The sequence below is a fragment of the Ovis aries genome, chromosome 5 (genome assembly GCF_016772045.2).
Source record: "Ovis aries strain OAR_USU_Benz2616 breed Rambouillet chromosome 5, ARS-UI_Ramb_v3.0, whole genome shotgun sequence".
Classification (NCBI taxonomy): domain Eukaryota; kingdom Metazoa; phylum Chordata; class Mammalia; order Artiodactyla; family Bovidae; genus Ovis; species Ovis aries.
Window position 1 is genome coordinate 24,990,959 of NC_056058.1, and position 25,299 is coordinate 25,016,257.

Sequence of the window (25,299 nt, forward strand, 5' to 3'; positions counted from 1 at the left end):
TCACTTTCATCAAGAGGCTTTTTAGCTCCTCTTCACTTTCTGCCATAAGGGTGGTGTCATCTGCATATCTGAGATTATTGGTATTTCTCCTGGCAACCTTGATTCCAGCTTGTGTTTCTTCCAGTCCAGCGTTTCTCATGATGTACTCTGCATATAAGTTAAATGAGCAGGGTGACAATATACAGCCTTGACGTACTCCTTTTCCTATTTGGAACCAGTCTGTTGTTTCATGGCCAGTTCTAACTGTTGCTTCCTGACCTGCATACAGATTTCTCAAGAGGCAGGTTAGGTGGTCTGGTATTCCCATCTCTTGAAGAACTTTCCACAGTTTATTATGATCCACACAGTCAAAGGCTTTGGCATAGTCAATAAAGCAGAAATAGATGTTTTTCTGGAACTCTCTTGCTTTTTCCATGATCCAGCGGATGTTGGCAATTTGATCTCTGGTTCCTCTGCCTTTTCTAAAACCAGCTTGAACATCAGGGAGTTCACGGTTCACGTATTGCTGAAGCCTGGCTCCTAAAATGAAAATGAACCTTGCTGTACTCGCAAGATATTCTCTCAAATCCCCAGAAAAGACCAAAGAATGCACAAGTTAATTTTCCTGATCAGAAAAAGAACAGAGTTGTCACAGCTCATTGCTAGGGGTAATTAAATATATCTTGTGTGACTTCACTGAAAGAGGACTTTTGGAAATTAGTGCTCATTGTCCCTTGGACTTCACCCCATGTGTTTTTGCTTTGCTTTGCTGATTTTGGTCTATATCTGAGCAGAACCCTACGGGCCTTCCTGGAACAGACTCCCCACAACATGTCCTCTGCCTGCCTCTTGTCTGTAGAAAAAAATTGGCCTCCGAGGCCTTCCTTGAATTCCAAAGAATCACTTTACTGATGGTTTTTCATTTGTCCCTAGAAAAAGACATGTTTTTATCTCTAAATGTGTTATCCCTTAGTTTCTTTCTTTTTTTTTTTTTCAGTTTTCAAATTTTTACGTATTAGGTGTAATTTCACTGCAAAGCACTGAGGGGTAGACCCAGAGGGTTTAAGCTCCCCTTTGTGAATAAAATGCTCTATCTGAAAATTTGTTAGTTATAGAAGCATTGGAGAATTTCTACCTCTGATTTCTATAGTATCACAATACTTCTAACAGGCAATGACAAAGATTTCCCTTATTAAAAAAGTGCAAACCAACAAAACATTAAAAAAAAAAAAAAAAAAGCTTTTTTTTTTTTTTTTTTTTTGAGCAACACAGCAGAGACCTCTTCTGGTCAAGAAGCAGAAGGCTTAGGCAGAAAACCAACTTGGAAAAGGTTGAAGTGGAGAGAATTGGTATTGGAGAAAAAAGAATATGAACTAGGTTTCTAGAAGAGTTGTTGAATATGAAACTCTTGACAGCAGAATAGAAAGGAGCACCTTCCACATGTGTGGAGCAGTGTCTGCAAAGGTAAAATACAGCAGTGTTTGCTGCAGATAATTTACAAAGATATGAGGATGTAAATAAGAATCACAGCTCCACCTTTCGGAACTAATATTGTAAACATTCTGATGCTCTGGCTTCCAGCACTGTTATCGGGTCATAGGCATTTATCTTATCCACACAAGTTGATACATCCTGACTTTTTATCCAGCCTTCTATCCTACATATTTTGCCACATTCTCCTTTTTTTCATTTTAACAGTTTTGTTTGTTTGTTTGTTTTTGAGCAGCATGTGCAACCAGGGATCAAACCTGCACCCCTACGGTGGAGGTGCAGACTCCTCACCACTGGACCACCAGGGCGGTCCCATTTTAACAGTTTTTAACGAAAGTTGCTAATGATCCTTGTGTTTTCTCAGTTGTTTCTTCCTTCTGTCTGCCCCTTGCTTTTCCTACTTGGCGAGATTTGGGATCGTTTTCAGTCTTTGTCCGGTTTTTGTCTAGTGACAAGCACCTTGCCGGGCTGAATGCCTACGTGGACGGTTGTGCCCTTAGCTTCCTCTCGCTGCTCTCAGTGTAGGTGACAGACTTCTTCCCATAAGCTCGGGCTGTGTTGCCAGTTTGCTGCTCTTTGCAGGGCCCTCGCAAAATCTGAACTTTCTCATCCTTTCAGACAAGCACGGATCGAATACTGCTCTTCCGTCTCAGCTCTTTTGGAAAGAGGGGAAGACATAATCTTCCTGTGAACGCGGGGAAGTGCACTGACGTGACTTTTCTGGTTCTTGCTTTGATGAGAAGCCACAAAAGAATTGAACTTCATTTTGGCTGCTGGTGCTTCAGCGGTGGTCACTGTTTCGGCCACATTCTTTTTTTTTTTTTTTTTTTTCGGCCACATTCTTAAAAGAAGAAAGATGCTTTCTGACAGTCAGGCTTTCAGTAATCAATCACGTGAAAAACCGGAGAAGTCGTAGTGAAGATTTTGGAACTGGCCCCTGTGTTGCCAGGGCCCCAGTGGTGCACTGAGGTGCACAGAGCTCGGGGAGTGTAGTGCTGGCTCTGTTCCAGCCACTGCTCACCTTCTCTGCCAGACATCCCTGTGTGGGACACACCCGCTCACCTGCTCTTGGCGGCCCTTTAGCCTGCTGGAAGCTAATTAGTGATGGTCGAATACGATCACCTATATTCTCAATATGTGTGAAATGTATCCCTTGGCATTTTCGATCCTGGAAATCTCAGAGATTTACCAGTCACGGGGATTAACCCACCTGGGCCAAGACGCAGCATGATAATCTGCTCTCTTTGGGAGAAATTCAATTTTAAATTGAACCACAGTGGAATGGGGAGTCTTTTAAAGCATGTTTATGTACTTAGCTGAGCCACGCTTTTTGTTGAGGCATATGGGCTCTTAGTTGCAGCTTATGGGATCTAGTTCGCTAACCAGGGACTGAACCAAGGGACCCTCACTTGGCCATCAGGGAAGTCCCTGGAAGTCCCTGAAATTAGAGTTTACATTTAAGAGAGTGAAATTAGATGAGGAATAATCTGAAAGAGAATCCCTTACTAGGATGTAACTTAGAAGGTCACACAAAATGAGAGAAAATTAAGTAGAACAGAATAATTGATACCGTCAGGTGATGAGACTGTCACTGAGCCAGGTACCCTAAAGTGCCTAAAGGAATTTAGATAGAAGCCTTATTACAAGAATACAGCTATATCACCAGAGATGTCTGCAAAAACATGAGCAAAGTATGGTGGGGGAAACGCTCAAGATCTCTGTCTCCTCTGTGTCATATTGTTTCTGCATGGCCCAACAAACATTTGCAGAGCGTTTGCTTTTCCATCTCCGTGTGTCAATTGCCTTCCTCTTCTTTGAAGCCCAGACCACTATTCTCAAATCCTCTTCTGTCTTTAGCGGAAGATGATATATAAAGTGAGGGTTTCAGTCATTTTGGTGAGTTATTCAGTTTTCCTGGGTCTCTCCCACGTACACGTTATTTAACGTTTGTTTGATTTTCTCCTGTTAATCTGTCTCATGTCAATTCAATTCTTAAACCCACCAGAAGAACCTAGAAGAATAGAGGAAAATTTTTTCCTCCCCAACAAATGTTGATGGACATTTGTTTCTACCTATTGGCTATGATGAATAGTGCTGCTGTGAACATTAGTGTACAAATATTTGTTCAAGTCACTGCTTTTAATTCTTTGGGACATATGCCTAGAATTGAAATTGCTGGATCATAAGGTAATTCTGTGGGTAATTGTTTGAGAAACCACTATACTGTCTTCCAGAGCAGTGCATAATTTTTACAAATGAAAGTGAAGTTGCTCAGTCGTGTCCGACTCTTTGCAACCCTGTGGACTGTAGCCCACCAGGCTCCTCTGCCCATGGGATTCTCCAGGCAAGAGTACTGGAGTGGGTTGCCATTGCCTTCTCTAGGGTGTCTTCCCGACCCAGGGATCAAACCCAGGTCTCCCGCATTGCAGGCAGATGCTTTAACCTCTGAGCCACCAGGGAAGCTCATAGTCATTCTTATTTCTTAAGTTCTGTGAATCAATTCTTTGCTGTAGGATACTGATACTTGAATACACTGAGCCAATATGGAAAGTATATCTCAGCTAAAATTATATGATGCATCATAAAGTTGTCTATCAAACACTTCTAATAACCATATTGGTTAGTTACCAGTCTCTGATAGCCTTAGGGGTATGTGTGTTGGTGAGGGAGGCAGAAAGAAAGGTGTTGGGGTAATCAGAAAAGTAGCAAAAATAATCCTACATCCTCCAACTCTATCTCAGTTTGGTTTACCTGACAGTGAGTTTTGGAAGAGGTGAATAATAAGGATGAAATGAGGAGGAGAAAAAGGTAGAGGAGTGTGGTGAAGATAGATGGTGGGACTGGATCAGTGTACTGTTTCTTAACTACTTACTCTGAAATTAATTTCAGTGAGACAGTTTTCCTTGCTCCTGGTGTTCTCAGAGACTATTTTCTTTCTAAGCTATAATAATATACAAAAATATGCAGTTGCCTTATAGCCTTTGAATAAATTAAACCTGTAGGTGAAATATTTATGGAAGAGAGAGAGGGAGAGACTGAACTACTTGATTATTTTATTCTTTGATCAGATGAGTCGCCTCCTGAAGCCATGGGAAATCACAGTGCTTTGGTACTTGGAGAGAGGTGAATGCAGAGGCATATCCGCAATTTTTATTTCTGGGGGGCCTTTCTTCAAGACAACTTTACGATCTTCCCCATGGCAAAGCCTTTCACTGTGATCCAGAAACAGAGAGTCTTCCATAGGGCCAGCATGGATCCCACATGCTTCTGCGTGCTAAGAGGAAGAAAATAATCTGCTGTATATTACACCAAAAATCACTTTATTATATTAAGTTGGAAGTTGCCCAGTAGTTTTTCTGTTACTGTCAAGAAGGAATCTCTAGTGGGCAGAGCAATAATCCTTTTTTAAAAAAGCAGTGCTAACTGGTGTCTTCCATCTAACAGGAAGAGCCAGTGGTGTGGGCTGCAGACTCTAAACTTGGAGTCAGATCACTGACCTTTCTCTTCACCACTTGTGTCCTTTATGTACTGTGGAGCTCAGTTTTCTCAAATATAAAATGGGAATTGTTAAACAATTCTTTGAGTGCTGAATAAAACATTGTATGTGAATGCAAAATCTTTTGCTGACTTTCAAAGCTCTTTTTAGGGCTTCCCTGGTGGCTCAATAGTAAAGAATCTGCCAGCCAGTGCAGGTTCAATCCCTATGTCAGGAAGATCCCTGAGAAGGAAATGGCAACTCACTCAGGTATTCTTGCCTGGGAAATCCCTTGCACAGAGGAGCCTGGTGGGCTACTGTCCATGGGATCACAAAGAGTTGGACATCACTGAGCAACTAAACAAAGTAAACAAAGTAAAATAAGCTATAGAGGATGCGGAGGCTGCTGCAACTGCTGTTGGATAGACAATAGTTACTTATTATCTGTAGTAAGAGGTTATTACCTGAACTGTACATCTATATCTGATTCTCTGATATTGCTGAATAGCAGTCTGGCCCGGTCTTGGGGTGCAGCCCCCTCTCTCCTATACAGTGCTCTTGTTTTTATGTTGTTAAATAGCTATTTCATCTCCTATAGGAAAAATCGTACAATGGAAGAAAAGAAAAGCTAGCATTTACTCAGAGCACTTTCACTTCATTTTAATTCTCGTTTAGGTTTCACTTTTACTCTGTAGGATAGATGCTCCATATGCTGTTACTTCAGTTGTGTCCGACTGCGTGTGACCCCATAGACGGCAGCCCACCAGGCTCCCCCGTCCCTGGAATTCTCCAGGCAAGAACACTGGAGTGGGTTGTCATTTCCTTCTCCAATGCATGAAAGTGAAAAGTGAAAGTGAAGTCGCTCAGTCGTGTCCAACTCTTAGCGACCCCATGGACTGCAGCCCACCAGACTCCTCCATCCATGGTATTTTTCAGGCAAGAATACTGGAGTGGGGTGCCATTGCCTTCTCCAGATGCTCCATATACCAGTTGTTAATTACATTTTAAAAACTGTTAGGAACACTGTCAACTAAATTGCAGAAGTGAAATAACAATGAAAAATTTATGCTGAATTATAGCTCTAAAGAGTAAGGTCAAGAATACTGGAAATGTTTTATATATAATATTCATATTTTATAACATCATCTATTTGGGTAAAGTATATTCTCATTCAACATTAATTGCTTATTGATTAGAAATGTGGAAATTAGTTACATACATACATTTCTTCCTAGGAATCATAACTTGAAACTTCTTGTTGTCTGATTATTACAGAATATTGTATTCTCTTTTAAAGAAACAACTTACCTTTTCACAAGTGAATGGTCAATCTGAATTTGGAAAATGTTTTGAAACTGCTGAGTACTGAATAGAAGCACTGAGTGAACACGGAGTCTTGTCTATAAATCTAGCCAACCTGTTCGCATAGCTTTCAACCTGAGTATGCAGTACAGCTGTAAAAACACTCTCTGCAAAGAACAGACTTGTGGTTGCCAAGGGGGAGGAGAAGTAGGGGAGAGTTGGATTGGGAGTTTGGGGTTATCAGATGCAAACTATTGTGCCGGGAGCCAGCGTGAGGAATCCCACCCATGACAAGGTCATGAGGGAGGAAGCTGACATACGCAAGGACGTGATCAGACTTCAGGAGTTCCCCCTGGCATTTCCTGAGCATGTACCCCCCAAACCAAAAATCTGCCAGCCTTTGTACTCTGCTTTTCCACTCTTCTGATATTCTCTGGAAAAAAGTCAACTTGGGGCTTTAGTCTTCTGCATTTGAAAGGGATGTTTCAGTTAAACCCCCTCTGATAGCTCTCTAGATTGCCTAACAGGTTCCCCAGACCTCTTACTGCTTGTGAATTGCTTACAGCCCCCCAACTGCGAGAGGCACAAAGCTTAAAAGCATCTTAAAGATGCAGAGCCTTTTCTAAAGAGTTAAAAATTATATTGGTAGAGGGTTTTCACTGTTGACTCAATGACTGCTGCCAGGCCTCCATATTCTTTATCTTTTAGGAACCTGGGAGGATGTTAATCAATGTAAACAGGATATGGAAAAAAATATATAGTAGTTTTGATGTTAGCAACACTAGACTTTTGAGTTAATTACTTCTTTTGTTATATATCACTGCACTCCTCTTGCGTCCTTGCTATGTAAGAATGTAACTTTATTTAGTGCTTTCTGAGAATGGTACCAGACTTTGGGAAGATCAACACAAATAAGTCTTCTGGTTGACAAAACCCTTATCAGAAAAAAGGCTGTAAAATGTTAATTGGCCCTTTTGGCTGGAAGATAATGTAAATTACCTAAGACTTGTTTATACAATTAGGTATGCAGAGAGAAAAGCCTGGTTTTGATAAGAGTCTGGACTGCTAACGCTGCATTACTTTGTGTTACCCATTGATCTCCATGTTTTATCAAAAGTATAAAAGGCCTTCTGAACAATAGAGGACGGAGCCAGTCACTGGACTGGTTTCCCCCGCGTCTCTCTCTCTCTTTTTCCTTTTCCTCTTTACTTTAATTTCAGGCTGAATTCCCATCTGGGGCGTGGAGGCTCGCCAAGTCTACTTACTTGCTCTGGCTGTTAAGACCCGCGCGAAAGGGAGCCTAAGGCGAGGCACCCTTAGATATTCAAGCGAGCGCTGGTGGCCCAACGTAGATGGTGCAAGTTTCTTGTCAGGAATTTATTGGTCTTCAATGTAATCCAAGTTATTCAGCCTTCTTTCTCCACTTAATTTTCCTACTACACTATTCTTAATCTAATCTTATATCAATCAATAAGTCTTCCCTTGCCAACGACGTCCACCCTTCGAATTCCCTGGATCCACCGGGGCTGGACCCCGGCACTATTGTATATAGAATGGATAAACAAGGTGCTACTGTATGGCACCGAGAAATATATTCAATCTCCTGTAATAAACCAGTAATGGAAAGGAATATAAAAAAGAATATGTGTATATTTATATACATATATAACTGAATCACCTTGCTGTACAGAAATTAATGCATTGAAAATGAAATATACTTTAATAAAAAAGTACATACTCTGTACTACAGCCTTAAAATTAATGGTGCCTACGACTGATGAACTTAATAACTGTGAGTTGGCATTATGTAGAGAAAATATAGACATGTATTTCTGATATCTTTTGGTTTATCTATTTTAAGTTTATAATTGGGATATTTGAGTAAGATATTGCTGTTCAACTTTTGTTTGCAAGTTTAGGTGGCAGGTGCTCCAAACAACTTTTGTTAGAATGGTGGTTGTCAAGGCCTGGGAAGAGGAAGAAATGACACAAAGGGTACAGACTTTCAGTTTTAGGAAGAGTAAGTTCTAAGAGTCTAATGCCCAACACAGTGACTATAGTTAGTAAAATGGTACTGTATACTTGAGAGCTGCTGAGAGTAGATTTGAGGCATTCTTCCTACAAGGAAAAAAGTTAACTATGAGAGATGATGAATGTGTTAATTAGCTTGATCTTGGTGATGTACAAAGCATCAGGCTGTACACCTAAAAATTTTATTTATTTTTGGCAGCACTGGGTCTTCCTCGCTCATGTGGACTTTCTCCAGTTACAGTGTGTGGACTTATTGTGGCGGCTTCTCTCGTTGCAGAGTACAGGCTCTAGGTGAGTGGGCTGAGCTGCTCCATGGCATACGGAATCATCTTGGACCAGTGATCCAACCTGTGTCCCATTCATAGGCAGGCAGATTCCTAAGCACTAGAGGGAAGCTCCTATTTTTAAAGATTTTTTAATAAACTAGCCCTTTGCTGTATATGCTATAAATATTTCCCCGAGTTGCCCTCAAATTTTTTTGTTGAGGTATAGTTGATGTACAATATTATGTAAGTTTCTGCTGTACAACACAGTGATTCACAATTTTCTGTAGTTTTATTTGGCCACACCACACAGCATGAGGAACTTCCCCAACCAGAGATCAAACCTGTGCCTCTTGCGGTGGAAGCATGAGTCTCAACCACTAGACTACCAGGGAAATCCCATGTTGTATACTTTAAATATACACAATCATATTTGTCTATTGTCCCTCAATAAAGCTGAAAAAATGAAAAATAAATGTCAAAACATAGACTTGTATGCTTATTCACAGATATACTATATACTATAGTTTTTTTTTTTAATTATGAATATTTATAGGAAAATACCTTCAGATTCACATTCCTGAATTTCATGTCCTGCTTCCAAGGCATTACATAATGTCTTGGGATCATCCCTTGCTTTAAGGAAAACCGTGGCAAATGAATCTCACAACACCTGAAGATGAAGCAAGCAAGAAGAAAGGGTATCTTGTGAACTAAATACAATTGTTTTAGCATCATTTGAGGGAATGGAAGCAGTTGTGTCTGTGAGGTTTGGACCCCCGCATCTGCAGGACAGAGCTGCCACTGCTTTGAGACTCACCTATTAACAGTAGATACCAGACCCATTAAATCCCCAAGTGTCACCGAGTCCACTCTGGATATCATTACTCTAACTGCATGCTGTCCTTTACAATTTGCTCATGTTCATTTTGGCCTTATTTTAAGGGGAAAAACAGCACACCATGATTTAGCTCAGGCCTATGCACTGGCTAAAGGAATCTCTGGCCAGTCACAAAAATCAGTAACTAATTTAGCTTCTGAATTTAGTACATGCTCTACACTCAGGACAGTCTTGCTTTCTCTAGCACACACGGTTTTGTTCTGGAACATAAAGTTTTCTATATAGATACCAAGGGGAAGCACGTAATTGGCATCCCCATGAATGTTAACTCCCAGACTGAAAACAAACAAAACCACGGGAAATCCCCAAACCCTTAAGTCCTCACTTATTAGCAAGCTTATCTGAATTCTCATCAGAACAGTTGTTGGCGAGTTTAGGTAGGATTGGACAAGTGTCTTTGCCTGAAGCCATCACTGCCAGTAGTGACAGGAATTCTCATCTAGAACTTCACTAGTCTACTAATTATGATGACAGTACTGCCTCAGATGTAACAATGTTTTGCTAACTTCATAGCAACCCATAGCAATTGCTTCAGCAGTTAATTAAGAATGTGGGGCTTAGAGCCATTTTCAATGTTTTTTAAATACAACTTTGACAAAGATACTAGGAAATATAGTGGACTAAGCAATTATTACTCACAAATAATCACTGCATATTTTCCTCTTTATATATTGCACATAGCTGATATGTCCCATTTCTGTTTTGCCATTATTTAGATACCATTATTTATATGCCACTATTTTGAGTGTAAATCAAACTTGCCTTAACCCAAACCAATCCAACCCATTTTATCTCCTAGGTTTTGAATTCAATCACAGAGCATTTTAGGTAAAAAAATAAACTCATTCTAATAAAGGTTATGAGTGAGGATGAGCACCTAAATTACTAAGCCAGAGACACAGAGGGCTATTACTGTTAATCCTACTAGCCAGCAAATAGAATGTTCGGCTGAGCAGGGAGAATGACTGTAATGTACGCTGGTATGGTGACAGTATTAAGGGAATATATTTCTAGCAAGAGTTTGTACAGACATTCCTAGATCTGGATAATCAGAAAGGTTTAGAGAAGAGTAATGTTAATAAACAAAACTTTAAACCTTAAAAACTGAAGCACTGGTTTCTATACCATTAGGATGTAATACAATCCAGAAATCTGTAGTTTACAAATGTTAAGAAAATGAAAACAAGCTAGGAAGCAGGGTGGGGGAGAAATGAGCCATCCACTAAAGATGAAGTAGCCTGAGACATTCTTCAAAAACTGTTTTAACTTTCACTAGAAAAATCAGTAGTATTTACAAGGATACATGACATTTAGATTTCTGACTGTTATCTTACTAATATACCAGACCTTTAAAATCACCTCACACAAAGTAATCCCAGGAACGGTGGTAATCATTTTACAACGCATAAAAATACTGAACCACTATGCTGTACACTTGAAACTAATTTCATACTGTAAGTCAATTGTATTTCAATTAGAAAAAAGTTCTTCAAATAAATAAAAGGTTAAAAAAAACTTTAGGGACAATATTTAAATACTTACCTATTTAAAATGCTTCTTTCCTTGGTTATGGCAATTTTATGAAAGAAAATTTGAGATTAAAAAATAAAATCACTCGAATCTCATTGATTTCCAGAATTCCAATTTTATTTCTGCATTCTTTATGAATAAAATGTAACCAATAACCATTTTCCTCTTCCTTCCCTGCTTAGATCCAACTTCAATGATTTATGTGTTTCAAAAATTACTGAAAGACTTCAAGTACATTATTGCAAAGAATAGATAATAACTGCTTCCTACATATTTTTGCTTACTCTGTAAACTGTGGTCAACTCTTGGGGACACCTTAAGTAAACTACCTTTATTTTCTTAAATAAAAATGAATAATTTTAAACATCATGCAGAAGAAACATTTTTAATACCTAACTTCCTTAACATAAGGTAAAACTGTCTTAGGCAGGCCCACTGGGAATTTCTTAAATGTCATTGTAATTATGCACATATGGATTACATTCAGTATTTAAAGATATGACCAAAGTAACTAGTAAGTCAAAAACAAAGTTAAAGTTATGAACCGATACTTCTTTGAAAAGCTTCTGATGTTTATTTACTTCGGAACACACACATAAGTGGGAAGAGCCACTAGTATAAACCTATTTTTAGTTTCTATCATTAAAAGCCTAAGAGTTCTTAAAACACAGAAAAACTAAATTTGAATGCATTTGTAATAGCTTAACAATTTATGTCTTAATAGGATCTTCTAATGGAATGTTTTGAAACCAATCATAGTTCATTGCAAAGATAAATCAGAAAAACTTTTGAACGGCATGTTATAATAACCTGGACAAAATTGATTATCAACTAGTAATAATTAGCACATGCAACAGATTAAGAAATTAAATCTTCCACTATATACTTTTAAATACTTTGTCAGACATGAGAAAGTTGTAAATGTTCTTATCACATTCATCTCCCACATATTCAATTTTATTTAAAACAAGGTAACAGTTCTCTCCAGATTTTTGTGTTTATCAGTGCAAAGTAAAATAATCTCAGTAGAAATGGTTTATTACAATGTTATCTTAGAAAGGTTTATTCCTCAAAATGTACTAAAACATGTCCAAATCGTGAGAATGATCAACCTCAATGGCTTCCTCTGCATCCAACTTCGTTTCTCCATGTCCTTCCTGTGATTCATCAAGAGAGGCCAGGGCCTCATTAGTGTCACTTGCAAAAGTCTCTCGTGATGTATCATCATCTTCTTGAAAATTTAGGTTTTTAATGGCTTGTTTCATCTTTTTCCCCATCACTTGCATTCTTCTCTTTCTAGCAGCTTTTTTATTTTCATATTCCTTTTGATTTTCAAGGTAGAAAATGTCCTACAATAAAGGAACAATTTTAATAAACAAGAACAAATACTATTTATTAAAACTACCATATCCTTAAACCCCCTATTATGTTGCCTTCACAACAGTGCGAAAATTCACAATTTTTTCAAGTGTCTACTGAAAACCCATCCAAACATCTTGATAAAAACAATTCTAACTAGTACAACGCTTGGCAATACTAAATTACATTATGAAGTCCCCCCTTTCCCTCCAAATACAGTAAACCTTATTAAAGAGGAAATGTCATTCCCATGGGTTATATCCTTAAATAAAACAAACCCGGGAATGGCCTAAAGAAATGTCTTTTTATCATATTGTTAATGTGTTACAACAAATGCAGAAAATAGATAATCTGAGAGAAATTTTTCTTCTCCCATCCACAAGTTAAGAACCTAGTGCATACTACTTTAAGAGGGCGATCGTTATAGCTGGACTTTAAAAAAATACAGCAAATTAACCTCTAACTATTCTTACTCTTTTTATCTCCACAAACTTTGTATTCTGTACAAGAAAAATAATAAGGCCACTTACTAAAATAAAATCAAATGAGAAAAAGTTGAAAACAAGCCCACTCAGTTCAGTTCTGGCTTCCAAACTCTACAGACTGTGATTGTTAATAACAGTGACTAAAGAGTGACAATAAGAGGGACTGAAAGAAAAATTATAACACCATTGTTTGAATGAAATATGAAATTACCTGCAATAAAATTATATCTACCTTCTGATTTTTCTTTCTAGTAACAAAGGTAGTCAATCCATGTACAACAGAAAATTTGGAAAAAACAGAAAAAAAAATCTTAAAAGCCAAAACATTTCTAACCCCTCACAACAGACCAAAGCACTGGTAACATTTTGGTGTTTTAACTACCAATCTATTATCCCATGACTCTTTTTCTTTAAAAATCTGTACTCTGCCTTTCAGCTATTATTTTATTTTCTAATTTTCTTAGAATTGCTTCACAAAAATAGAGGCTACACAATAGTTGTTTTAAGAATGTCCTTATAAGTAAACATTCCCCTATTATTGGATACTATTAAAAATGTTTCCACTGTTTATTATAACGCAATGTTTCTGACAGTTTAGGATAAAAATCTACACACATTAAATTCCCTTCTCCACAACAAGTTAGAAGAACTGAATTTCAAAGACCAGTGATTCAGCGGAAACAACATGGGTCTGAAGGCAGAGTCCTGTGTGATCTCAGACCTGTCCTTTTCTTGCTTCCATCTGCAGAGCAGGGTGACACCCAATGACAGGCTGTCAAGAGTAAGTCCTGTAAATATTGGCCTTAGTGCCAGCCTCACAGGAAATAAATGTTCTCCTCTCCTGCTTCTGGAAATTGTTTGTCCAGATTTAGTTATCAAGAAAAAGCTTTGTTAGATATCATTTCATTTAACTCTTTTATAGTAATATTAAACAGGCAGCGCACATATTACAGTCCTCACTTTATAGATGAAAAAATCAAGGCTGGGGGAGACAGTAAGCAATCTTCTCACAGTCTACAATTGCTAAATGGCAAAATTAAGATTAAAACCTAGACTTTGAATCTTAGAGAATCCTTTTCATCACATCATACTGTATCTTTCAAAAGAGTGACATTTTGCCATCAAACAAAACCTGAGAAGAATGTTCCTTCTAAGTACACATTTCTGGCCAGGGGTAATATTAGGGGAGGAGGGAGAACATTAAGGTATTAATATAAGCTCTGTTCTATCACTCAGAAGTTGTGTTCCCAAGGAAATCCACTTCATTACAAATTCACGTTATCAAAATAACTGTCCAATGAGGGAAAAAAGCACTTAAGGAATACAGATTCCAAATGTGCAACAACGGGAACATTTCTTGTAGGAATTTCAGTAACATATTTTTTAAAAAATGACCAAAAGTGAATAGTGAGGGAAAAAAAAAAAACACCTGAGCAAATGCAAAATATGCTCACATGGAGCATCAGCTCAAGAGAAAAGGCTTTTAATTTTGTGTCACCATCAGCCTTACATTAAAACAGTTAAAGCACATTCCTATGACCTTTATCACCCACTGGTATAATAGAGAGAACACAACATTTCTCAAATCCTGCAGCTGTGTTGCACGAGTACCACCTCCTTCCTAAGAAGCCAGTTTTTTATTTTGATCAGATGTGCTGAATGCCGTCATGTTCCTTAATTAACAAATTAAAAGATACCAAATTCTGAGCTATGAAAAACCCACACAGTTTTTTTCCAAATGACATTCTAGTAATACAAAAATGATTAAGAATGCTAAAGTGCCCAGCTTCCTGTTCATCAGAAATACAGGAGATAGAGAAACAAAACAAATGCACCAGCGGACATTCACCAGAATGTGGTACCCTCTGTAAGAGCAACCTTGGACCCATCAAAAGGTCTACAGCCTAGAGGAAAATGCACGATTAAAAAGATCAAAAGAGATATAACAAAAAGGATGTGGAGATCTATTAGACAGGGTCCTGGTTTGGGGAGGAAAAAAGCTAGAAAATACATTCTTGGGACAATTCATTAAACCAGAATAAGTTCTACAAAGATAATGGGATGATGCTATGAAATCATCATTTTTATTTCTCTTAGGTGTGGTTATGGAGGATATTGTCCTTACTATTGTGAGATTCTAGTTAAAATAATTAGGGCTGAATGTCGTGATGTTTGTGTCTTATTTCTCAATGGTACAGAAGAAAAAAAAAAAAGTCAAAATATTAACTACCCCTAAAACTAGGTAAAGGATACATTGGTATACATGCTGTTATTTTTTCATCTATTCTGCACATTTGAAATTTTTCATTAATAAAAAGTTATAGAGGGAATTCCCTGGTGATCCAGTGGTTAGGACTCCATGCTTCCAGGGCAGAGGGCCTAGGCGTGATCCCTGGTCAAGGAACTAAGATCTCGAAAGCCAAGTTATGTGTGTGTTAGTTGCTCAGTCATGTCTGACTCTTTGTGACTGCATGGACTATAGCCTGCCAGGCTCCTCTGTCCATGGGATTCTCCAGGCAAGAATACTGCCATTCCCTTCTCCAGGGGATCTTCCTGACCCGGGGATTGAACCCAAGTTTCCCGCATTGCAGGGCAGATTCTTTACTGTCTAAGCCACCAGGGAAGCCTTAAGATTCCGAAAGCCAAGTTATAGAAGAGTAGAAAAAAATAATTACATGCTAAGACACCAGGAAAAATATCCATAAAAGGAAATCATGACTTTCTCTCTGAAAGGGGAGAAAAAGAGGAGGCAGAGCTTTATAAGAGGTTCAAGTTTTACTTGAAAAGAGCAACTAAAAAAAAATCAGTCAACGTAAGGCAGAGCAGGTAATAGAGATCAATAGAAAATGAAGCTAGAGGCTGAGTGGCAGTCAAATTATGATTGATCTTAAAAGTCAAGGACATTATCATTTTTACCTTAATTTGTTCCTCACTGATACTAGGTGTGTTTTTCAGGAGATTCAGGAAAACTCCACCTGGTGTTCTTCTTCGACTACCATTCTATAAAAACGAACAGAAAAATTATCCTGTGTAGACTCTTACCATGAATGGTCAGAGCAACTTTCAGAGACATTCCTAAGGAGCAATTATTAAGATTTACTATGCTATTCCGTTAAACTGCAGTGTCCTTCTCACCTCTCCAGACTTCCCATTTGCTCTATTTCTTTTCTCATAGCAGGTAACACTTTCTAGCATCCTTGGAAGATACTACATTTATTCTTTAGACCGCTTCCTTCCCACCCCCTATTGTAGCATAAGCTTCCTGAGTCTAAACAGTGCCTTAAACTACGACACAGACAGGGGGCACCACTACACTCATGATCATCATAGTTTGTTGTTAACTTCTATAATCTATGTTCACAGGCTGTTTCGTCATCCAGTGCTATCACTTTAATTGGTTACTTTTCTCTCCATTTCCACAGCATAATATTGATGGAGTCTCTTGTGATGTTATTACTCAAATTCATGAGGAACAAATAAGAAGGACACCATTCGACCTTCATCCTCACCCTGTGGTGAAAGCTCAATTGAAAGAGATCTGCAAGACCACTCATTCTGCGGCATAAACCGCTACTGCTTGTGATCCGGCCCCAGCAAGAGAATTGCTCTATCAGTCATTCTGGGACAATAAAGTGCTTTTTAACCATTATTTTTTTCCCCCTTCATCAACCCCAGAAGCCTCTTAAGACATTTTGTTCCCTATTCACCCCTACCACCCAGGAAATTTTAATACTCATACTTTATCTGTGCTTACACATAACAAGATTTTTTTTTGCCCCCGCCCCCCCACCACCAGTTTCCAAGAATGTACGAATTAAATGAACCAAAAATAACACTTCTCTTCACCACTAACTGAGTTTTGGGCACTATGATCAGCATTATACATGCATTATCTTATTTAATCCTTACATTAGAAGATTAATCCCATTTTATAGCTGAGACTGAGGTCTCCAAAGTCAAATAATTTAGCCAAATGTCACATCTAGTATGTTGCACATCCAAAATTCAAAACAAGAAACCCCAAACTCCAAAACCCATACTCACTAAATTTGAGCTTCCAGGTCCTTTGCCCTGACTTTTTTCTTAATTCAGCCCCTCCCTTAATGAAGCCTGTTAGAGATTTGTTGTGGACTACACACTAACAAGCTACAATTTAGATATATTTTTAATAAGAAAAGTACTAATTGTAAAAAGTGACCATACTGAATGTTTAAATTCAATTTTCATTATTAATGAAGGTTTTTAAAAGTCTGAAACACACTGGTTATAATCCATAAATAAGAGAACCAACAATCAGAGACAAGGGCATTTTATTAGACTTACCATTATAAAAAGACCACCGTTTTGTTCAACTTCAGCAGTTTCCATCAGAAGTTCAATTGCCTTTTTGTTCCCAATTATTCTCACTACTCGGGCTATCAAATCTTTCTTTGGTTCCTGCAACCTGATAAGGAACAAATGAAGTAATATCAACCTCTTTATTTGTTGCATAAAGTTGAGAAAATCTACCTTTGTCTCCAATTTAGTTCTCAGATAGAATTAACATCCCATTCTAGTTATATTACCTTTGAACCAAACATGTTTTCAAACTTGTGAAACTGTTTACTAGTGATTTAGAGCTAATAAAATGTAAACAAAATTTCAACTTAAAAAAAATTTCATGTTAAAAACACATGAAATGTAAATTCACCATACATCAAACAACTCTACTCCTATCCAAAATAAATGAAAATATGTGTCCAAAGATGTGTACATGGAAGCTCATAACAGAATTATTCATAATCGCCAAAAAGTGTAATAGCCAATACAAATGTGTGTGTAAATATATAAGCTGTTAATGACTGCTGTAACATGGACGAATTTCAAAAACACTGCACTATGTGAAAACAGTCAGGCACAAAAGACTACATATTGCGATTCTATTAACATGAAATTTCCAAAAAATGCAAATTGACAGCAATAGAATGATTAGTTACCTGGGAATGGGAATAGGAACTAACTTTAAATGGGCATATGGCATGAGGGATCTTACTGGGTGATGGAAATGTTTTAAAAGTGCTTTATGGTTGTACAATCGATAAATTTACCAAAAAAAGGTCAAACTTAAAGAGGACAAATTTTATTACATGTATAATAAGCCTCAATAAAGTTGTAAAAACAAAAAAAACACTCCAAGAAACCCACATGATTTAAAAGGATCTTTTTATCTGAGGAGTTCTATAGCCCTCAATAGAAAGAGAGGCTCAAAGTTCACAAAAATCTACAAAATTATTCTATCAGGTCTGCCCAAATTTAAGAACAGCCAACCATATTCATATTCATATAACCACATAAGCCCAGTTCTTGCCTTGGATTTAAAAATCTCAGAAAGGAACACCACCATCAATGTATTTGGGATCTATGGTATATCTTATAAATGGAAGACAATTGGTCAAGTGTCCACTTGTAGAAATATTTAAATGCTCACCTGAAAGAAATTTCATCAGCCACCCTCTCCTGAGAATCATCCTCTGTGATCTCATAGCGGCCTTTATAGTTCATTTCTAGTCTGTCTCCTACTCTCTCTTTGACAGGTCGTTTCCTTTTGGGATGACCTTGCCCATTTTCCTCCTCCTTTGGTCCCATTTTTTTGCCACCATGCATATATTCTTCTAGCTCTTTGTCTAATTCTTTTGTATGTTCTTGAGATTCTCTTTTAAGTTTCTTAGCAAGTAAATAATTGTAGGTCTCAGACTGTCGGCTTCTGTCAATAGTGCCCTCCATTCCCAAGATACCAAGTTCAGTGGCCACTGCGTCTTGGTTCTGTTCTTGCAGCACAGCACTCCATATGTTGTTCACCTTCTTCCTTCCAGCTATAGGTGGTTTCTGGCTGCTCTGGTCAAACTGAAAAGGCTCTGGTTTGGGAGGGGTGTTAAAACATTTCTGTCGCTTGCGTTTCCAGACAGAGCTATCATCATCTGAATCTGAAAAGCTCTCTTCACTTGAATCCACACTTTTAACAGTCCGATAATGGGATGCCGGGGCACACACTGTTGCAGTACTCTGGAAGGGCCGCAGTGCACAGTCCCCACCTAGCGCTTTCTGCAAGTGAAGGAAAATCACAATCAACTCCACAAAAGACATTACCCACACACCCTGTGCTATTTAAAAAAAAATTAGGGATTCAGCTGAACCATTTTAAAGCAGCAGTGATCTTTGAAGATCTCTGAAACCAATTCGGTGCCTGAATTTCTAAAGGTTTACATGGAACTTCCTTTTTGGCCACTTGAGGATCCCTGTGAGTGTTAGCCTGTGTCACTCGGGTATCCTGCAAGCAGCCAAAAAAAAAAAAAGGGGAGAGAGAGAGAGAGAGAGAAATCCATGTAAGGGACTGAACTGGTTTCAGAGATCTTCCAAAGATTACTCCCTAACCAGGAATTGAATCTGAGCCCCCAAGGTCGATGTGGCCAATATTAACCACTAGACCACCAGGGAACTCCCTGGAATTTCCATTTTTAAAGCCACAAATTCTTATTTCTATATAGCTAATGCAGCACTTAGTGCTAAAACAGCTTTCCAGAAAATTATCAAAGCTCTTAATTCTCACTTTCAGAAGATTTTCAATCTTTTCAGTTGTCAGAACGTTTGAAAATCACATGTTGAACAATTGTTACAGGCAGTTAGAACTTGTTTTCCTCTTTTCCAAAGGTGCCTGTCATGTATGTGGATATATCAACTACCTTTATAAGGTTTTGGGACTATGTTCCTTTTAGACTAGAGAGTGAAGTCCTATGTGTAAGCATCCCTGACAAATTACTTGTAAAACCGCAGAGTCCATGGCATTACGTTTACTAAGTCAGGAGTCAATCTAAGGAAAATTGAAAAAGATTGAAGAACAAAATATCTTGGTACCGATTTCCCAAGATGCTTCTATGCAAAAGGAATCACCTTTGCTTTTTCAACTAAACATCAAAGTATTTGTTGAGCTCCTAATCCGTGCTAGAAATTGGGGAGGGGTATTTTAAATCTAGCAGTCTCCGTATCTGGAAACAATAACGGCACTAGCACTTGTCAGCCACCATTTAGGCTCCACCGAATCCTTACAGCCACCTATCACTGTGGTACTATTATTCCCACTCTAAAGATGGGGCACAGGCTGAATACCTTGTCACCGAACACACAGTGGCGGCTCTGGAATTCCAACGCGGGCAGCCCGGCACTAAAGCCTTCTCAAAACAGCTTGCTACTTAGTAGGGCGGCCAAGATAAACGCCTGTTTAGAAACCTGGGAAGCTAACATAAAACCCAGCGGCACATTAGGGCACGACGAAGCTAGGTTCCATGGGAATATGGAAGAACAGGCCCCTGAGCAAGAGATGAACTTCATTCTCGATCCTCACTCCCTTTCTCCTCGGGGCGCAAATGAGCGCCACAGGCTGGTGGTGGGCCGACGTCCCCACGTTCTACATGTTCGGGAGAATTTGCCCTTCGGGGAGAACCCAGCGACGCCCAGTGGGGAATTCCGTAGGTTTAGAAAACAAGGAGAGGAGCACGGGAGGCGGGAAAGACGACCGCACGCCCGCCTCCGGGAAGCCGCACGCCTCGCGCACCCCGCCTCGCAGCTAAATGCCAGGCCAGGTTCGTAGGGCCCGCCGTCTCCCCGCCGCCTGCCGGGCTCCGCGCGCCCGACAGGAGGACGCCTGGGCCCCGCGCTCCCGGCCCCGAGTCACCCGCCTGCCCTCCGCACTCACCGGCACCGGCAGCGGCCTGTCGCTGGGTGCCACCGTCATGTCGGAATCCGAGTCGGAAACCTGCCCATCGTCCATGTCGCCGGCCTCCTGCGCCATCTTCCCCCGGCGCGGCGCGGCGGGCCGGGAGGGCACTTCCGGCGGGGCGGCGGGCGGTGGGTGCTCGGGCGCCCCCGCGAGGGGGCCTCTCTCGCCCGGGCCGCCTGAGTCGAGACTCGCTGATGTTGCGTCATCATTGCAAACTGCTCCCTTGTGCTGCCTCAACACCCTGGCGCCTTCGCTTCTGACCTGCTCTCTTCAAACCTAAAGATGTGCACGCATGGCAGCCGTGAGGGATTCCTCCCTCGGTCTCACAGTCCTCGCCTGGATGCTCCAGGCCGGCCTTTCTGCATCTAGTCTTGCTCCTGTGTGATCCACTGCAAGGAGCTTCCTGGGGAGCCTTCCAGACGGAACGTGAAGTCTCCGCCCGGCTCAGACCTCAGCACAGCTGACAGAGCTGGAGGTGTGTGCTTCAGGCTGGGGTCCCCTCTCCTGCTCTCCAGCCACGCTGGCGCCTCTCACGTTGTTCCTCAGGCACCCTTGGTCCTTTCCCGGCCCAAGGGCGCTGCAGTTACTGTTCCCTCGGCCTGCAGACCCTCCAGTACCCCACACCCCGTTCTTCCGGAGATTATGCTCTCACATGATTCAGAATTCTGATTAAATGTGCCCTTCCCACAAAGGTCTTCTTCAAGCACTCTCACTAAAACAGGGTCCTTTCTTTACAGTCACTCTCGCACCCTTTTTATTCCTTCATGGCTTCAATAGTCATATGCCTATGTGTTTAATTTTTTTGTCTGAATTCCCCACCAAAATGTCTATTTTATTCATTTTTTTCTGCCGGTGCCCAGTCCAGTGATTTCTTGTATGTAAACATGGTGAAGAAATATTAATTGAATTTTTTTCGGCAAAAGTGAAGTGAAGTCGCTCACTCGTGTCCGACTCTTTGCAACACCATGGATTTTAGCCTACCAGGATCCTCCACCATGGGATTTTCCAGGCAAGAATACTGGAGTGGGTTGCCATTTCGGCATAAAGGGGATCTTATTGTTTGTACTTTTTTACTATTCTGTAATCTCCTTTCAAAAAGAAACAATATAGCTGTTTATCCAGGATGCTTTTCTAGACCAAAATATAAAGATCTAGCTCCTTTTTAATGACTTCCCAGTTTTTCCACTGCATGGAGGTAGCATCATTTATTTAGTTTCTGATAGTGTACATTTAAAGTGTAGCCAGTTTTGCAGTGAACATGTCTTTTTACAGACTTGTTTTATTATTTCCTTAGTATAGACTGTATGGGAAAAAATGAATTTATATTTTTGAAATATGAATTTAGTACCTATAAAGGAACTTAGAAGTCACTTGGGCCCATTTTATTTTGGTAACTGAAGGGAGATTACATAGCTAAGCTATTGCAGACATCTGTCCTGACTCCTGGAGAAGGAAATGGCACCCCACTCCAGTGTTCTTGCCTGGAGAATCCCAGGGACAGGGGAGCCTGGTGGGCTGCCATCTCTGGGGTTGCACAGAGTCGGACACGACTAAAGTGACTTAGTAGTAGTAGTAGTAGTAGTAGTAGTAGTTCTGACTCCAGGTCTCCTAATAGGTCTATTAGGTTGTCTAAGGTCTCCTCTTAGACAACTGATATTTTACTTCTTTTGCATAGAATTACAGTTCCCCTGAATGGGTTCTTGTGTGTAGTGTGAGGTAGGAGTACATTTTCTTGCTGTTATTAACATTATACTGTGTGGTATGGGATGCAGCTAAATATCATATAATGCATAGGACAGCCCCTCACACTGAAGATTTTCTCCAATGTTTTCCACTGATGTTTTAGAGTTTTAGTTCTTACTTGTAAGTCTATGGTTCATATTAACTTAATTATATATAGCATGAAGTAGAAGTCAAGTTTCTTTCTTTTTTTTTGCACCTGAATATCCAAATAATATAGCATCTTTGTTGAAAAAACTATTCTTTCTCTTTTGATTTCTTTGACACCTTCATTGAAAATTGACTATACATGTGAAAGTTTATTTTTGAGTACCCTATTTCTGATCCATTGATCTTTATGTCTGTCTTTATACCAGTGTGACATTTTCTTGATTATTGTAGCTTTATAACAATTGTAAAATTGTTAAAATAATTGTTAAAATCAGGTAATGTAAATTTGTTCTTTTTTTTTTTTTCTTCCTTAAAACTGTTTTGACTATTCTAGCTCATTTGCCTTTCCATTTAAACTTTAAAATATACTTGCCAATTCTAGTATTTTGATTGGGATTGCATTGAATCTATAGGTTAATTTGGACATTTGAGAGACTGTAGTAGCCTGATACCATTGAATGCTGGAATCAAATATTATTAATCAATAACTCTTCTTCTGACACTGGGCTCATTAAACCACTGGATAGGTAGAATGTATCCTGGGAGAGAACGCAGTATTTAGGGCACATGAATGGTTGGTCCTTTCTGAAAATAATTTTCCCCATTAAATAATAAGCCAGCATGTTAGTTGCAACAGCATATTTTGATATTTTGGTGAGCTTGATTAATCTGAGTATGCCCAGAGCAATAGTAAGTGCCACTCACTCATGTTCTGAAAAATCAGATACTGAAATTATATTCTGGTTGGTGGTGATTTCTCCAATTTACCACTGCCTTGGGGCAAACATGCATGTTCATATCACTCTGCCTTCTGGCCAACTATCTTTGAAGAATAAAGACAGCTATTATTCACAGAGGATTTCCCAAGCACAGGTCATTTGTACTTACGCTGTGACTCCAGAGTCTTTGCTTTAACCACTCTCTGAGGCCTTTGATAAGTCATTTGAAAAGTAGAATTTGCCATCTACTAACTCCTCCAGTTTTAATACAAAATAAGTTCAAGGTATCCTGACATTTGAATTTCTGTAGGGCTTTGCAGTTTTTATATATGCTTTCATGTACAATCCATTTAATTCTTTTTCAAGTGTGAAATGTGCCTTCACAGGATTCATTTAATTCTATATTTTCCCGCTTTGCCCCATCAAAATTCATTGTTGGTGATTTTTCCTGACCTCCTATTGACAGGCTAAATAAGTTTTGAAAAAAGAAGGTGAAAGAGAGATGTAATCCCTGTTTTCCATATAGACAGTTGCTAGTGTCTATCGTCCCAAAACTTGTTTAGAGGGAGACCACCATGAACCTCTCTTTTTGACTTAGTGAAGAGACGGAAGTTAACATTCCTTGAGAGCGTCATGTGTGGCTTCTAAAATTTAGTGCATTTGTAAATGTCTTCTCATTTTTTGAACCAAATGGAGGGGAAAAGAATGGAAGGATGTGATGTTGGGATACATGTACAAAGAATCTTACTGGCAGCCAGAAAGCGAGGAGAATTAAATTCTCTATTAAAATGTCTGAGAATTGAAATGAAGGAAATTAGTGCATCAGTCCTAGGAGTGGATGGACAGAAGTAGTTGGGTTGTTGATACAGATTACCAATGCTGAACGGGGTATCCTTGCTTAGTACTGCTGAGGTGTGTTTATAGGTTCATTTTTTTCCCAATGATGTAAATGAATGTGAGCCTGGTAGGATGCTGGGAATTGTGGAGTCATGCAAGGATGAGTCAGAGGCGGTCCTTGCCTTAATGGGGGAAAAGTGTAACATTTTCAAGTGGAAACACCATTCAGATATCCAGCACTTACCACAGTTTCTGGTAGATGCTTGATACGTGCCTATTTCAACATGATTTGTTGAAACCATTTATGTTCTAAGGGTCGAATAGATAAAGCTTGAATGCAGAGATGGAAGGAAAGGTTTTACAGGTGGAGGGAACAGTAGGGCAAAGGCACCATGAGAGGAAAACACAGGCTTTGTAAAGAAACATGTGACTCTCAACTGTCTGCTTGCCATGTGGAAGGCCACAAGGCAAGTACGGAGAAGTAATATTTTGGGAAAGTAGGTTTGGAATCACCTTATTTATGCAAGGATTTGAGAGTATGTGTATATTTAAAACTTCTGCCCAAATCATGCTGATTGAGTTGTTGCCATTTTCCTTAAATAGGATAGGCCTAGTTATTGTGTTATCATGGGTGGCAGATGGGATGGTGGGGATGGCAAGAATATTGCAGGAAGAGAGAAGAAATGGAGAAAAAAGGAAATTGATCAAAACTATCTTTGTTCTTCAAAAGCAAGAATATACCCACACAGAATATTTGGAGGGAGCTACCACAATTTTGGGAAATAGATGGGAAAACAGTGGAAACAGTGTCAGACTATTTTTTTGGGCTCCAAAATCACTGCAGATGGTGACTGCAGCCATGAAATTAAAAGACGCTTACTCGGAAGAAAAGTTATGACCAACTTAGACAGCATATTCAAAAGCAGAGACGTTACTTTGCTGACTAAGGTCCATCTAGTCAAGGCTATGGTTTTTCCTGTGGTCATGTATGGGTGTGAGAGTTGGACTGTGAAGAAGGCTGAGCACTGAAGAATTGATGCTTTTGAACTGTGGTGTTGGAGAAGACTCTTGAGAGTCCCTTGGACTGCAAGGAGATCCAACCAGTCCATTCTGAAGGAGATCAACCCTGGGATTTCTTTAGAAGGAATGATGCTAAAGCTGAAGCTCCAGTACTTTGGACACCTCATGCGAAGAGTTGACTCATTGGAAAAGACTCTGATGCTGGGAAGGATTGGGGGCAGGAGGAGAAGGGCCCGACAGAGGATGCGATGGCTGGATGGCATC

At 39.5% G+C, this 25,299-nt stretch overlaps 2 protein-coding genes and 1 pseudogene across 2 annotated transcripts; all 3 read right to left on the bottom strand.

Annotated features, from left to right (window-relative positions):
* Positions 1 to 1,787: 1,787 nt before the first annotated feature.
* On the bottom strand, positions 1,788 to 2,235 carry LOC114114925 (large ribosomal subunit protein uL24-like; annotated as a pseudogene).
* Positions 2,236 to 4,534: 2,299 nt separating this feature from the next.
* On the bottom strand, positions 4,535 to 9,853 carry SPMIP10 (sperm microtubule inner protein 10). Its single transcript, XM_004008663.4, has 3 exons — positions 9,768 to 9,853; positions 9,106 to 9,214; positions 4,535 to 4,744 (listed from the first exon to the last, which is right to left on the bottom strand). Exons 1-3 carry the CDS (start codon positions 9,851 to 9,853, stop codon positions 4,535 to 4,537), a joined length of 405 nt encoding a protein of 134 aa, XP_004008712.1.
* A 1,214-nt stretch (positions 9,854 to 11,067) lies between these two features.
* Positions 11,068 to 20,662, bottom strand: PHAX (phosphorylated adaptor for RNA export). Its single transcript, XM_004008664.4, has 5 exons — positions 20,546 to 20,662; positions 18,284 to 18,897; positions 17,140 to 17,260; positions 15,733 to 15,816; positions 11,068 to 12,321 (listed from the first exon to the last, which is right to left on the bottom strand). The coding sequence occupies exons 1-5, from the start codon at positions 20,639 to 20,641 to the stop codon at positions 12,052 to 12,054; spliced, it is 1,185 nt and encodes a 394-aa protein (XP_004008713.1). The 5' UTR covers positions 20,642 to 20,662; the 3' UTR covers positions 11,068 to 12,051.
* Positions 20,663 to 25,299: the final 4,637 nt, after the last annotated feature.

What these genes read in the sequence shown, in the direction of transcription:
- SPMIP10 (XM_004008663.4), bottom strand. Translation starts at nt 9,853, where the DNA reads ATGGCTTCAGGCAAAGACACTTGTCCAATCCTACCTAAACTCGCCAAC. An exon ending in TCAGATAAGCTTGCTAATAA is followed by an intron (nt 9,215 to 9,767) that starts GTGAGGACTTAA and finishes CTTCATCTTCAG; the next exon opens with GTGTTGTGAGATTCATTTGC. An exon ending in TCAGGAATGTGAATCTGAAG is followed by an intron (nt 4,745 to 9,105) that starts GTATTTTCCTAT and finishes TCTTCCTCTTAG; the next exon opens with CACGCAGAAGCATGTGGGAT.
- PHAX (XM_004008664.4), bottom strand. Translation starts at nt 20,641, where the DNA reads ATGGCGCAGGAGGCCGGCGACATGGACGATGGGCAGGTTTCCGACTCG. An exon ending in ACAGGCCGCTGCCGGTGCCG is followed by an intron (nt 18,898 to 20,545) that starts GTGAGTGCGGAG and finishes CTTCACTTGCAG; the next exon opens with AAAGCGCTAGGTGGGGACTG. An exon ending in GCTGATGAAATTTCTTTCAG is followed by an intron (nt 17,261 to 18,283) that starts GTGAGCATTTAA and finishes GTTCCTTATCAG; the next exon opens with GTTGCAGGAACCAAAGAAAG.